Below are 14,616 nucleotides of genomic sequence, written 5' to 3'. Positions count from 1 at the left end.
GAGCTCTCATGGCAAGTGCAGGGCAGCCAAGGGATCAGGGCCAGCCAGCATGGGTGAGTACACCCTCAGTAAGTCTGCAGACAACACCAAACTAGGTGGGAGTGTTGATCTGCTTGAGGGTAGGAAGGCTCTACGGAGGGACCTGGAGAGGCTGGATTGATGGGCCAAGGCCAATTGTATGAGGTTTAATAAGGCCAAGTGCCGGCTGCTGCATTTCGGTCACAACAACCCCAAGCAACGCTACAGGCTTGGGGAAGAGTGGCTAGAAAGCTGCCCAGCAGAAAAGGACCTGGGGGTGCTGGTAGACGGCCAGCTTCACATGAGCCAGCAGTGTGCCCAGGTGGCCAAGAAGGCCAGCAGCATTCTGGCTTGTATAAGGAATAGCGTGGCCAGCAGGAGTAGGGAAGTGATCGTGCCTCTGTAGTTGGCACTGGTGAGGCCTCACCTTGAGTACTGTGTTCAGTTCTGGGCCCCAGAGCTACCAGGCTGGTGAGGGGTCTGGAGACCAGGTCATATGAGGAGAGGCTGAGGGAGCTGGGCATGTTTAGCTTGGAGAAGAGGAGGCTGAGGGGAGACCTCATTGCCCTCTACAACTACCTGAAAGGAGGTTGGGGAGAGGTGGGTGTTGGCCTCTTGTCCCAAGTGAAAAATGACAGGACCAGAGGAAATGGTCTGAAGTTGTGGCAGGGGAGGTTTAGATTAGATATTAGGAAGAATTACTTTACTGAAAGAGTGGTCAGGCCCTGGACCAGCCTGCCCAGGGAGGTGGTTGAGTCACCATCCCTAGAGGTATTTAAGAAACGTCTAGATTTGGCACTGCAGGGCATGCTCTAGTGGCAGAGATTGTAGGGGTTTTTTTGGTGTGTGTATAGTTGGACTCGATCTCAAAGGTCCTTTCCAACCATGAAGATTCTATGATTCTATGACTTTTTCCAAAGGTTGATTAATTCAATAAATTAATTCAGCAAAATTTATAATAAAACCTTCCAAAATTGTTATATTTGCCATATAATAAATATGTCTTTTTAGGTTGCTCATGCCATTCCTAGTCTTTACTAATCTGTTAGTACGTCCTACAATCAGAAGATTTGCATTTTGATTACAAAAAAAATTAATTCATTTCCATAAGCAATCTGTGCAAAAGCAGCTATCATCCTAAGGAATGGTAGAAAGTATTTTTTATTCTCTCCAGTTGCAAAATAAGAATATTTTCACTGCAGTCGATGCTGCAACAATTGTTTTCCCAGTGATTCTAACCATTACTACGAAAGCAAGATTTCCTCTTCTCCCACAAATGGCAAATTTAAATGTGCGATGGTTTGTTTTGATCATCTTAGAGAGATGTGATGCTTCTCTACAGGTTATACCAAGAGTGTCTCTCTGCAGCCATGAAATTCTGATCTCTTGACTGAGGAGCTGCTGAATGCACCGCACACGTGAAGAGATAGCTCTTGTCTAGCAGTTTATCTCAGAACCTAAGTGATCTTTACACAGCACAGTACACAGCTGAGGTGGCCAGTACTTTGTATTTCAGGTTTACTTGAAGCATAGCTGCAGCACAATTCCCCATGAATCAGAAAAATCCCCATCTTTTTCTCCTTCCCCAAATGACCGTTCAGAAGCAGGGATATTTGGTGACGGTGACATTCAGTCAGCTTTCAGTATGCATCTCTGGTTCCTTCCTGCCAAAGGGGTTCCCTAGGGCTGCCAGATTTCACAGCTGCCTGTTGCAAAGCCAAGCTGTAAGGGCAATCAACCTGCCCAGAGGTTTACCCTGAGATACAGTGCATGTGAAAAACCAGCTTTGGGATTTCTAGGTGCCCTGCTGCCTGGCAAAAATATTGGAAGCTTTGATGCCTAGTTTAAGCCAGTATTTCAGGGCTCTAGGATTACCTCCTGTGCACCTGGGAGCTGCACTGCAGTTGAAACTTCTGCTTCCAGGGTTTTATGGAGAATTTAGCATTTCCAGAACTGCAACACTGCTCTGGATCCCCATGCACTGATAGGAAACCAGGCTCTTTGCAGAGAGGCGCTCCTTTTGACTTCATAGTAAATGTACTGAATCCAAGATGTTATCCCCCAAATACTCTGAATGCCACTTCTCTGGCATTTTCTAGCATACTCAGTTTTTTCAGAAAGTTTCTGGCCACCATTACTTGCAGAGACAAAGCACATCTAGCCACCTGTGAAGGATACATGCTCAGTTTGTGTCAGTTCAAAATGCATTTCATGGATCTATGTGCCAGTGATTCCAAAATAACTAACTGTGTTGTTGCTCAACCCGTGGAGAAGTATTAATAGGGATTCAAAAGCTGTAACAGGCACAGTAACAGAAGAAAAAAAGTTCAGGTTCCTGCTAGAAGCAGAGTTCAGCTGTGGCATCTCCAGTATTCAGTGCTGTTGATGGCAGCGTAAGCAAAGGGATTCTGAGAACTTTAGCACATCTAAGGGGAGTAGAACATTAGTTTTTTGCTTCTCCAGTAATAGCCTCTGGACTATTATTGTCTTTCCAGGTTACTTTTCCCTCAGTGTTAAAACTCATCAGGTATGTGCACTCCTGTTGCCTCAGAGTAGCCCATTTGCTGGTTACTGAGGCCTGATAGAACCAGCAGCACAATTACAACTTTTACTAAATTGGCTGTCATCACCAGTCTGTTTTCAGTGCAAGAGATGAAACAGGAGGGCCAACTGACAAGCAGAGAGAAGAGATTGCCTTGAGGGAGAAGAGGAGGATACAGCATTTTCTAAAATAACGCACTGAAATTGACTGTGGACTGTACTTCGCAGCAGGATGAGGACCAATTCCTTAGATGCGTGTAGAGCAGCCTCTGTCTCAGGGGCATTGGGACTCAGAGGCAGTACAAAAATACTTCTAACATTGTTCATGGAAAGAGAGAATACGAAGCACTGAGAAGCAGGTAATATGCACTGCGGTATGAAACAGATTTGCAGTGATTTGGTACCTGTTCCCACAGTCTGTATTTATATATGCAGATTCCTTTGGAATTTCTTCAGAAATCACCAAAAGTAAGAAAGGGTATCCCTGGTGAACTGATCCTTTGTCCAAGGTTCACTGAAGTCATAAGGAGTATTTCCATTAATAACTGTAAGTAGAGGATCAGTATTGGGTGCAAGAAGGGCTGGCAGCTCCTAAAGGGTAGGCAAGCCCTGTGCTGTGTCATAACAAGGCAGGCAGGGGCAGGGACAGTGTCCTCACTGGCAAGGGTGCAGCCCAGTGGTACCTGAGCAAGGAAGGCAGAGCAGGTCTGGTGACCACAAGCATGGTCAGCCACAGCCCAGATCCTCCAGGCAAATCCCTAGTACAAGGCAGGCCCAAAGTACAGTGGGCAGTCAAGTTCGGGTCCCTGTGGGCCAAGGGCCAGAGTCTCAGCTTGAAGTCTGCTTCTGGGAAAAAGGAAGGGAAAAGGACAGGGAGCCTCTGCTGAGGCTTCTCAAAGTCAGACACCTGCACCGTGTCCAAACCAACCCTGAGCCAGGCAGTCAAACCAGCAGGAGTAGTAGGATGTGCTCAGCACCATGACAGTCAGGTCACTTCCACACTGGTACTATCCTATGCCAACTTCCCCTTTTCCCCAGTCTACCCATTTTAAATTGCACAATGTTGCCTGCCTGTTCAGGAAGCCAGGAACAAAATATATTGCAGCTGTTTGTATTGTGTTTAGCTATTAGCTATATTTATACGGTAATTTCAGCATAAAACATTGAATAAATACCATTCCACACACACGCCAAATTTAATCATTGTTAGGATTCACAGTAATAGAACGCTGCAGCAGGCTAGATTAGGAATAAGCAATTAGATGTAGTTTTTTTCTGCACAGGTTAGTTATTGGCCACTGCATCCTGCTTCAGATGGGTTAAATCAAAGAGGAAAAAACCCAACAAACTCTGGGCCTCTGAACAGGCAACAATAAAAGGTACAATAAAAGGCCTGGCTACAAGACTAGTCATTTCATGCCTCCAGGTGACAAGCTAGGGACAAACTACAGGAACCGTCTGATTCTTTTCACATGAACATTTTTTTATCTGGAATATTTGTACTATAACAATTTCTGCATTATGCAACTATTTCAATTTCCACTAAGTGTGCTGTTTTTAAGTTGCACCATCTGGTTCTCCCTTCATCCATCTCTGACCTGTGCCTCCTGCTTAATTCTGCTTTGGCTCATCAGCTAATAGTGGTCTTGAAAGTCTTGACTTTGATACCTGAAACAGCATTAAGAGTGCACTTGCTGCACCGTCTCTATTAGCATTTAATATACTTGAGTAAAAAAGGATTAATTTGAGAATTTCACTAAATTCTTGAGAAGTCCCCAAAAGTGCTGACCCAGATTTAGAACAAAAGTTAACAGTATTTTAACAAGGTTTATCTTATTATTGAACAATTTAAGGGAGTGGAAATAGGCCTCAAATTGCTTAGTTTAAATCCAATCCAGGAAAACAATGACTTAAAATAATTTCTAGCACTGCAGTTGAGTGGGCTGAACAGCCAGGTTTGTTGCTGAGTGGTATACACATTAGAGAAGCCATGCAGCTCCTTTAAAAAGCTCTCAGCAGTCATGGGTTGAACAAACACAGAGTCTTATTTATGATGGTTCATCCATGTCAAAGATGAAAAAAAAGTGGCAGAGTAGCTGGGCCGTTACCCTTACCTGTGCTGGAGCTCTTCTGTTGCTAAATGACTGAGACGGCTCTTCAAGACTGAGCAACTGATAGTTTCCAACAGCAACAGATTCACAAACAAGAAAAAAGGATAAACAATGTCCTGAGGAGACACTGTGATCCAGCAGACCTTGTACTGGCTCTGCCACAGACTTGCTATGTATCCATAAGCAACTCAGCACTCAGCTTTTACTGCCTCTAGACTGCAAATTGCCTGCATACTGCTCTAGGTGTACGTGGAGTAGAGGTCTGACTGCTGTTCAGTATATAGATACCACCAGAATAACAATGATACAGTTTTGGGTTCCTATAGCATAGGTTTGGGACCCTTTGCGTTATTGATACATCTCACCTTCTCCATGCCTCTGTCTTTTACAAAGATGATAACAAAACCCCCAAATTAGAATTAAAGCAGCTAATGGTTGTAGAGCACAATGGGCTTCTCAGTGAACAATATGCTCACATCAAGTGACAGCTGCAGGATTTTTGCTGATAATTACTTTTTCCTTACAGCATTCCTTATCAATTTGTATAAAACTATTGACACCAGGTGTGATGCATTCTCCCATTTCTTATTGTATCACTTCAGGCTTCTTTTAAATTTTCTTTGCACTTATTGACTTAATTGGCATTTTATTTTTTGTTGCTTTTCATCACAGGTGGCTAATGTTCCATTTCTGGCTGGCACACTGAGGTTGAAACGTGATCATTGAGTTAATACCCAGTTTAACTATACTGGTCTGCATTTAAATTGAAGCAAAAATATGCATAAATAGCTTCAGGTTTACTTCTTCAGTCCCTCTCATTATATGTAATAGCTTGATAATTCTATTTCTATATAGTAATTGTTTTCATCCTAATATCTTTTGGTGCATACAGTAATAATATTTTACTTGTTTCTTTGTCACTGAAAATTATCCTTGAGATTGCAGAGCAGACAAAATAGCTTCATCCTGTCACTGGCTATGACTAATCTCAGTGTTGTCTCCACTTTTGCTTTATGAATTTTGACTCATTACCAGAAACAGAGATTAATAATATTATAAGCTAAAAAATAGTTGACTACTGCATGCCTACTTTAAATAAAATGAAACGTTTCTTCTTTCTTTTATGAAAAGGTAAGAGACTTCTGTGTGAAGCTGTTCAGAAGTCTCAAAGCACTAAAGGTGTCATTCATCATTGGGACAGAGCTGGAGCTTTACTCGAAGGCGTAATAATGTTAACATAGTCTTTCCCAAGTGTTTTACATCCCAGGAGCTCAAGCCATTTTATGAAAAATAATTAATTATCCTTCAGCATAGCTGCTGCCAGGTAGGCCAAACAATTATCCACAACATTAGAAGAAGAATTCAGACACAAACAGGTTGGTGATTTGTAAGGATCACAGTGGTGAACGTGAGGTAGGAATCCTGACCTGTGGCCTTTTCAGAGGCTTGTATTTCCAGAGCGTCCTCACATCTGTGCTCTACTATTTCAGGATTTCTGGGAAATATGTTGTTCTAATTGTGCCTTTTCCCTCACAGCCTGCCTTAAAAATGCATAATCTTCAGAGGGGGCCAAAGCGTGTGGTGTATTGCAGCCGTGTTGGGTTTATGATACCTATGGACTCACCCATATAAAGGCAACTGGCAGCTATCGGAGGAACTTACTTAGTCTTTACCTGATAGGAAGGGAGATTTAGAATAGCTGGAGATTCGATGCAAAAATGATATAGTTACATAATAGTACACAGGTGAACTTGCATAAAGTATGGATTGACTTCAGTTCCTTCTCCTTGGAAGACCATTCCTACCCTTGTAGAATTGGCTCTTAATCATTTCCAGCACCACAGCGTCTCCATACTCAATTCTCTATATCCTCACCTTCAAATTTCTTGCCCACTATGTTCGTTCCTGTCAAAATTCCCTTAATCTAGGTCTTGCCAATCTACCTTCCAGTTTGAGATCTCCGTGAGAATTAATCACCTTACAGTATGTTCACAGCACATATACTGCTATGAAGATAAACTAAACCACTCCTTATATCTCTGTATCATTCTAGATACATCTCTAAGTTTGCAGACAAGTTGCAAACTAGTATCTTACGGTTTCTATATTTATTGTCCTCCACTTTCAAACTTGTGGTACCTTGCTTACATTTTTGATTCTTTTGAAGACATTGCATAATTTTGGATATCTTTCAAAAATATTTTCTCTGGTTCTAGCACATGTTGAGTGGGATGTGAAGGAGAATCTGTGACTGTTCTGCAAGAGGTCAGACTAGTCTACTGGTTGTCCCACTAATTCTTGTGTTGGCTCTAAGCACATACTCAGGGCATAAGGCTTGTTCATGATTTCCCTCCTGAATTACTGAAATCAAAGTATGATAGCTGATCTGATCCAAGGGGGAACACTGAAGGGGTAACACGGGCATTCACAGCTAGAGCTGCAGAGTGGAAATAAGATAGTTGCTTCCACCCTCCCAACCCCGTTTTCTGAGCACTTGAGAACTAATTTTAAAATATGTACGTATGTGTAATACATTTGTGGCTTATCTTTCTAATTACCAGTATTATTGGCTTTAATTCATGGTAGCATCAGAAAAACTTCCTATCTCCTAGTTAATATTTTTGGAAAATAAATTTGCACCCAAGCCAACTGTGCTGCAAGCAGTTAACTCCATAACCCTGAAAAGCAACAAGAGGCAAAATTATACTTACAGAATATTTGTTCTAGTTTCTTTTGACTGATGTCTGATAAGCATCTAGTGAATCCTGAATTATAATTCTGCCCATCTGTTAGTGGTAGCACGGCATGTTAGGTACTCTGCTGCTAAGTTCAAGACTTTGGTATGGTTCCTCATTCCCACACGCCCAGATAAGGGTGTGAGGGGAGGGAAAAGGTGGGGTTGGATACAGTCCCTATGGGATTTTCAGTGGTGTTCAACCTTCCTCAAACAGATCTAAAATTTCCAAGGTTTTTAGGTTCTATTTCAACATCTAAGTTAGTGGCTGGGATTTCAAAAGACTCACGTGCTTTACACTGTGAAGCCAGCCATTGAGGACAGAGCTGGAACAATACTACTTAGGACATCTAGGCTATACCTCAACTAAATATACCCCAACACACAATGATTTCTAATAAGAAAAGCTATCTTCTAAAGGCAGCAGTTGTGTGTTCAAGCACACAAGAAAGCCTTACTTTACCAACCGGTTTTGCAATTTGAGTTTTAAAAACAATTACTGAGAAACAGTTGTTCTTTCACGAGAGACATTTCAAAATCTGTGTCACTTTTTTTTTCCTCAAGATTCTGTTACCTTGAAAAAAAAAAAAAATAGTGATTTATTTGCCCACTTTCTTCATTATGAAGTGAAGCCAAAACTTGCAGACAATACTAGCAGGATAACTTCAGAAAAAAAAATATATTTTATATATATTTTTTATATAAAGAAAAAATATTTTCTTTATATCCTATAGAATTTCTTTACTTTGCTTCCATTTTGGGAGACCAGGTCTTTGTGAACTAAGCTCATGCAGGGTCTGTGTTTGTTGAGATTTTGTAGTTTCATTCCCACTCCAAGTTTCTGTCAGAAATTCTTCTCAGATGTTTGTGCTTAGTCTGTCATGAGAGACTTGGGAATTTGTCTCTTAATTAATTGAACAGCTTTTTTTTTGATGCTTTTTGTCTGCTGTTTTCTGCATAATCAGGCTGATTACATTTTGACCTCTCCATTTTCCTTTTTTAAACCAATACAGCTGAAACAGGCCTGCTTTCAGGAATATGTCTCCATTTGGGTACCAAAACATGCAGGCACTCTATTTTTTAGTTTCTAAATTCCTGTTCAAAATTAAGGCCAAGTATGGTGAACCCTTGGAATAAGGTTTTCCAGAAGCTAACTTGCTCTTTCCACCTTCTATAAATTGTTTCCTTCTACTTTGAGTGAACACAGTTCATAGTCCTGTTTCTCTCTGGATTAGAAGAGGTAATGCATCAATTATAGAGAAATAATCATAGAAGAACACCGGCCTTACCAGTTACCAAGTAATGACCACAAAATGCTGTTTGTTTCCTCAACTGATTTCAATGCCCTAGTGAGAAATACTCAGCCCCTTGAAGGATTAGGCCCTATGTCATTTCTTATCACATCCCTGGCTCCTTTCCAGTGGGTCTGCGCTTTAGCTGTTAGTTAAGCTGAGAAGGTACAATGCCATGAAGAGTTATAAGAATTAAATATGGGAAACCTTCATCAGTTTACATTGCCTGCACTTGGACCAAGACAGGACTCTTCAGAGTTGCTAGTAATTGCTTTGTGTGATTTTGTAGCAGTCAATGGCTGTTCTTTCACAGTCTGTAGTTGTATCAATTAACAACAGTTAATTGATTATAGCTACAGTTATGTACTGTGTTGAGATTCCTTAGAGGTATGATAGATTGTAACTAACAAAATTAACGTCACTTTGGCTTATGGATTCTTTCACTTCAAGATGGCTACACTGAAAGTAATAAGCAAAACAATAGAGGAAACCAGTCAATGTAGCATTCGGCTAAAATATTCTCTACTACTTGCATTAATTACCCCATAGTCAGATAGCTCTGTGATTAAATTTACATTCCTAAAAAAAAACATTAAGACAGTTTGACTAGCTTAATTCATTTTCTCTGCTTTCACACACAGATCAACTTGACATCATTTCAATGGCTGAAACAACAATGATGCCTGAGGAAATTGAGCTCGAGATGGCAAAGATCCAGAGACTCCGGGAAGTCTTAGTCAGAAGAGAATCAGAACTCAGGTTTATGTAAGTATCAATACTTCTGGGAAAACTCTATGCAAAATTAATCAAAATAGGAAAGAATGCTATTTAGAAGACTTATCTGCTTGACATTTTAAAAGGAGGAAAGATAAAGAGCATCCCAGTTAGGTGAATGCTTGCAAAATGCCATTGGGAAATGATTTTTGTAGCTGCAAAGGAAATTACCTTTTTTATTCAGCACGATTTGCAGAAGACATAAAAGGGATCTATTACTTACTAAAGGAAACTTTAGCAAAGTACATGTCTACAGTGCATATTTTCATACCTGACGTCAATCCTTTGTGGGAAGGATATTTGTCTGAAGAAAATATCAACAGGTAGGGGATTTGGAGCTTCCACAGTCTAACCTAATTCAGGCTTTATTCCTCACTTCATTAGTGGTCTGAGATGGTTCATGTCACAAGAGAGCACACTGTGTTCTGGACTAATAGCAGCTAAGATTTGACATTTGTTAAATGGAAGCCATTAAGTTATGAACACAAAACACATTTTGATGTATCAAATTAAATAGCAATACTCCAAGAGAGACTTTCAAAACTGCCAAAAGGGTCAGGCTTAGGAGCCTCACTGAAGGTTAATGAATATTAATCTAGTTCTGATGATGAAGTCAATAGGGTTTATATTCCTAAATCACTGAATGTAGAAGACTGGGACTTCTTAATAAGAAGTATATTATTTTGAAGTCCCATCTGTCTGTGAGTACCTGAGGTCAGAAACCAATGCATTTGCTGAGATGCCAAGAACCTCAGTAGACCTAAAAGCTGCTGAACCCAGACCCTTGGCGTTAATGAAGATGCAGCAGCCTGAAAAAACTCACTTGCTCTCCTCTCCCTTTAAAGTACAAAGATGGGACTGGTACTTTAACCCTTATATCTGGAGGTTAATTTCAGTACCCTGACTTGCACTGCCAGAAGTTCAAAGCTTCACCCTCAAACAGCGGAGACATCTGTCTTTTGAGTATTACCCCAGAAGACTTCAGCTCAGAGTCACTGCTTAGACACCTTTGGAAATAAGGACTGGTAACAGTGGCACTGACCTTTAATAATGCTGTAATGGTACAAATAAAGTAAACAGGAAAGGTTTTGTCACACCTGCTCCTGGTAGTCAAATAACTACTTGGTTATTGGCTTGTACATAGATTTAATCCGGAAGAAGCCTCACCACTGAACCCTGCACTTTTCTTGACATTTTCTATATCAAACAAAGCACTGAAATAAATCGTCCCAGTGAATGAGCGCCATAGCGGGGATCTGCTTTTCATCCTTTTGCGTGTTCTTCACTTGTTCTGCTGTTTATTCTTGTATCCAGCCTGTTCGTTTCATTTCACCCATGCTCACACTCATCATGCTCGTTACTCTGTATTGCCTAGCAGGTGTTTGAGTAACGAATTGAACACAGAGGAGCTTGCTTATTGAAAAGGGAATATAACTGACATTCCTACTGTGGAACAGTACTCTTCCTGCATTAGATATCATCCAAACACACTCTGCCTAGAGCTACCCAAGAGCACTCCCCAGCCGTTCACTGGCTGAGTGAGGAAAGCCCTTCTGAGCATCAGTCTCCACTAGGTTTGGCCCTAGGTATTATCAAAGCAGGCAGGTGATGCCGCAACTGCCAGAGATGCCCCCACTTTTTTGTCTTTTCTAAGTCATGGAAAGCGAAGTTTGTTGCTGCTGCCACTGTCTTCAGCAAGAGGGACTGAGGTCTGTGCCACTGCCACAGACCTCATTCCTTCAGCAGCAGCAGGCCAAGATGACTTTTCCAGGGATATTCACACAGCTTTCCAGCTTGACTGCTCTCTTCTCTGTGGCAGAATATCGTGACACTGCTCATTAATCCTTGAGACAGTTACATTCAGTTTGTTAACACCACTGAATGAAATGGTGAGACAGCATCTGTCTCTGCAGTAGGACTCTACTTGCAAACCAAGACTGCGCTGATCAGGATTTTTCAAGCCCTGTGTAGGCTTCCCATCTTTCTAAGCCTATTTACAACAGGCAGGTTCTTCATACTAGCTCATCAAGTGTGAAAGGAAAAGCAGCCTCTCTCACTCACAAAGGCCTCCAAAATTAGAACATGCTTCCCTTAATAGCTTTTAAGAGTCCAAACAATTGTCTATTTGACTTAGTCTCATTTTAAAAAATGTTTTTATATTTTATTCCTGACAAGTGAGAAGCATGTTGCTAGTGATGCCCAAGTAATATAGCAGCACCTGTTGTTTACTGCCTTTCATTCTGGATAGTTTACACTAACAGAGGGGCTCATTGCATTTGTCTTCAATGACAGACGTCTTTTAATGACAAATGTCACCTCAGTGGTCCAAGTTTTTTATCTGTTTAACTGAGCAAATTACATAAACTGTAAGTCATAGACATATTGTGGAAGACTTTATATGTGACCGTATTTAATTTTTTTTTCAGTTGTTTCTGGAAGTACTGCATTGACAGTGTCCCAAGACCAGAAGTCTATATGTAGGTCATAAATTTTAGTAATTGTTTTCTTCTGACAAGACTAGATTCCCCTATGAATGACCTATCCAACCAATTGCATGTATCATCTGAGCCGCCTCAGACAGGTTTAAGGCAGACTCGACTTTCAACATGTGGCTGCTAACTAGCAGCACTACACCTGTGCTCAGACCACTGCGTTCAAGACCAGCTTTAATGAGAACCAAACCTCTTTATTTTTTGTACCTGCTTTAGCTTTTTGCTTAACTATAACAAAAGGATAAAATATACATTAGTAATGGAGAAAATGTGTGGTATGTTTGTGTTCTCTTTTTTCCCCCCCCTCATGCTGTTAGCAACAGAGTAGAAATTCTTTTGAGTTAAATTTGGCTTTTTTTAGTTCTTATAAAAGCATGAAGACGATGAAATAATTCCATATCACTTACACATCCAGCCACAGCTTACATCTCTGTCTACGCTTTTAAAACTAATGGTTCATTCTTCTCACTGTCTCCCTGGATGACTGATTTTTTTTATTCACATGTAGCCAGATCCTAAAGCTAGGACAAAGTACATTGTAGCTGTGCTTTAAAAAAAAGTTAAAATAATAAAAATAAAAGAAATAAGCTAGAGGGCTTGCGCTCTAAGTGTATCACCAGCCCTAATGAGGGAGCCACGGCTCCCTCCTGTTAGAGGCATACAGCCTGCCAGCTTTACTTGCACACACCAGCAACTACCACAACTCTTCACAGCACACACACTATATTTTAACAGTATTCACACTCAAGAATAAGAAAACAGAACACTGCACGCTAGACCTGTTGCTGATGGAAATCAGAGCAAGCTCTTCCTCTGTCAGAGCAATGCAGGTTTAATCCACGGAAGGAATTTGCTCTAAGCCTGCTAATTGAAATTAATGTTTTCCTTGAAGAGACACACGAAGAAGATCAAGATGGGATAATAATAAAACTCACCACTGCTGATGTTTGAAACAGCTCTCCAACAAAATGGTGGTGTTTTTAACTGTTATGTCAGCATTTGTCCCAGACAAATGCAGTACCAGTAAAATAAGGGCATTTGGCAGAGAGCTGTTCCTGGTTAGCATATCAGCCAGTACAAAAAAAATCCAACAAAAACCAAACCCAACTTAAAAAAAACCTAGCAAGGTCTGGATGCTCAGCAGACCTGGAGTTGGTTTGCATTTTTCACACTTCTGTGCGTGAACTGGTAAAAACTTTTCCTGCTGATATGTGAGATCGTTGATAATGTAATATTCCTTCAGGCAGTTCCTCAGCTGTGATCTATATAGCACGTGTGTTCTTCAAGCAACATGAACTCTACATGAGGGAGTCTTTAGCAAAACATACAGATTGCTTCGCTTCCTTTGAAAGTTAAGGCATTGAGGCCTTATTTTTACCATAGTAATACTATGAGGTCCATATTCCCTCTCCCCACTGAACAGAGTAACACCAATGACTAATTAAGTCTGTAGGACAACAAAAGGGATAAAATGAAATACCTTGCTCCTACGTCACTACACAAATGTTACATTACAGTACTCACAGTTGGTAACACTTTAGTATCTAAATAAAATCTTTACTGAACAGTTGATCATCACTAAAAGCTTTAGAAGAGTCACCCCATAGGGGTGAAATAAAGAGTGGGATGGGGAAGAAATAAAAGACAGATACTTAATCATCATTATTATTTCAAAGCAAGTCCTAAAGTATTTGAGAATCAGGCAGTAGAATTAAACTCAAAAATAAAACAATTTAATAGTATTAGACTTAAAAAGTGGTACAGAGTAGTGTTCAAAAAACATACAAAACTGTATGTGCTTGGGTTTTTTTCCCTTACATATCCAAGAAGGTTCTGTGCCTCATCTGTTAGCCTATGTCTATCAAACATACTATTAGTTCAACGGATCCATTATTTTCAGCTTTCAAAATTAAACTGAGGAAAAGTTAAATTATATTTGAACATGAACAAATTTCACATACATTTCTGTGATTAAGTATTGAGTTAAAACATCAAAGCTTGTTTTTTTTCAGTTTATGAATTTCCCCCCACCTCTTTGCAACAGTCATGCTGTGAATAAGCAAGTTGCTTTGTGCTGTACTAGATATTAAAATTACTCACAGTCTTCACTCTGGGTCATCAACAGGAAGGTTAATCTCCTCATGAGGAAATTTTCCACCTTTAGAAAGAGATTTGGACACCCAGTCAGCAACAGTACCCCACACAATACTGAAGTCAGTCACCAAATAAGAGACCTCACCTGCCTGCTGGTTTAAGATTCTGGTTAAAGAAGGGAAAGGTCTGCAAAAATTCCTTTAATAAGGAACACACTTTATTTTTAAAGTTTACAGGGAGTCCTTCACAGGGGCCTTTCTACTGCAGAGCCGTGCAAGGCAGTGCTAACTGCTTGCCCTCACAGGTGAAATGAGCTCTGCAGCTGCATGAGACAAAATGGCTGCCATTCTGTGGCAGCTCAGCCACACAATACAAAATGGCTGCCCTGTTTGTGGGGCCACTGTAGAGACCGCCTTTTTGCAACAGCTTTGAGGAATTTTCTCCTTCCTCACAGACCCTGTGTACTCCCCCTTATTGTCTGCTGGGCTGCATAGAAGGCCATGGGCTATCAGCTAAGGCTCTCAAAAAACCACGTTTTTCTAGCGACCACCTCCAATGCC

The 14,616-nt window shown here is 40.7% G+C and overlaps 1 protein-coding gene across 1 annotated transcript in view; it reads left to right on the top strand.

Annotated features, from left to right (window-relative positions):
* BMERB1 (bMERB domain containing 1) overlaps positions 1–14,616 on the top strand; it is a 57,977-nt gene that overhangs the window by 19,788 nt on the left and 23,573 nt on the right. The window contains exon 2 of the mRNA XM_054212800.1: positions 9,338–9,461. Coding sequence (XP_054068775.1) covers positions 9,338–9,461 — 124 coding nt within the window. The remainder of the gene's footprint in view (positions 1–9,337; positions 9,462–14,616) is intronic.

Source organism: Rissa tridactyla, chromosome 8 (genome assembly GCF_028500815.1).
Source record: "Rissa tridactyla isolate bRisTri1 chromosome 8, bRisTri1.patW.cur.20221130, whole genome shotgun sequence".
In the NCBI taxonomy this organism is placed as follows: Eukaryota; Metazoa; Chordata; class Aves; order Charadriiformes; family Laridae; genus Rissa; species Rissa tridactyla.
The sequence above is the reverse complement of the archived record's forward strand: the minus strand, read 5'-3'. Positions and strand labels throughout refer to the sequence as shown.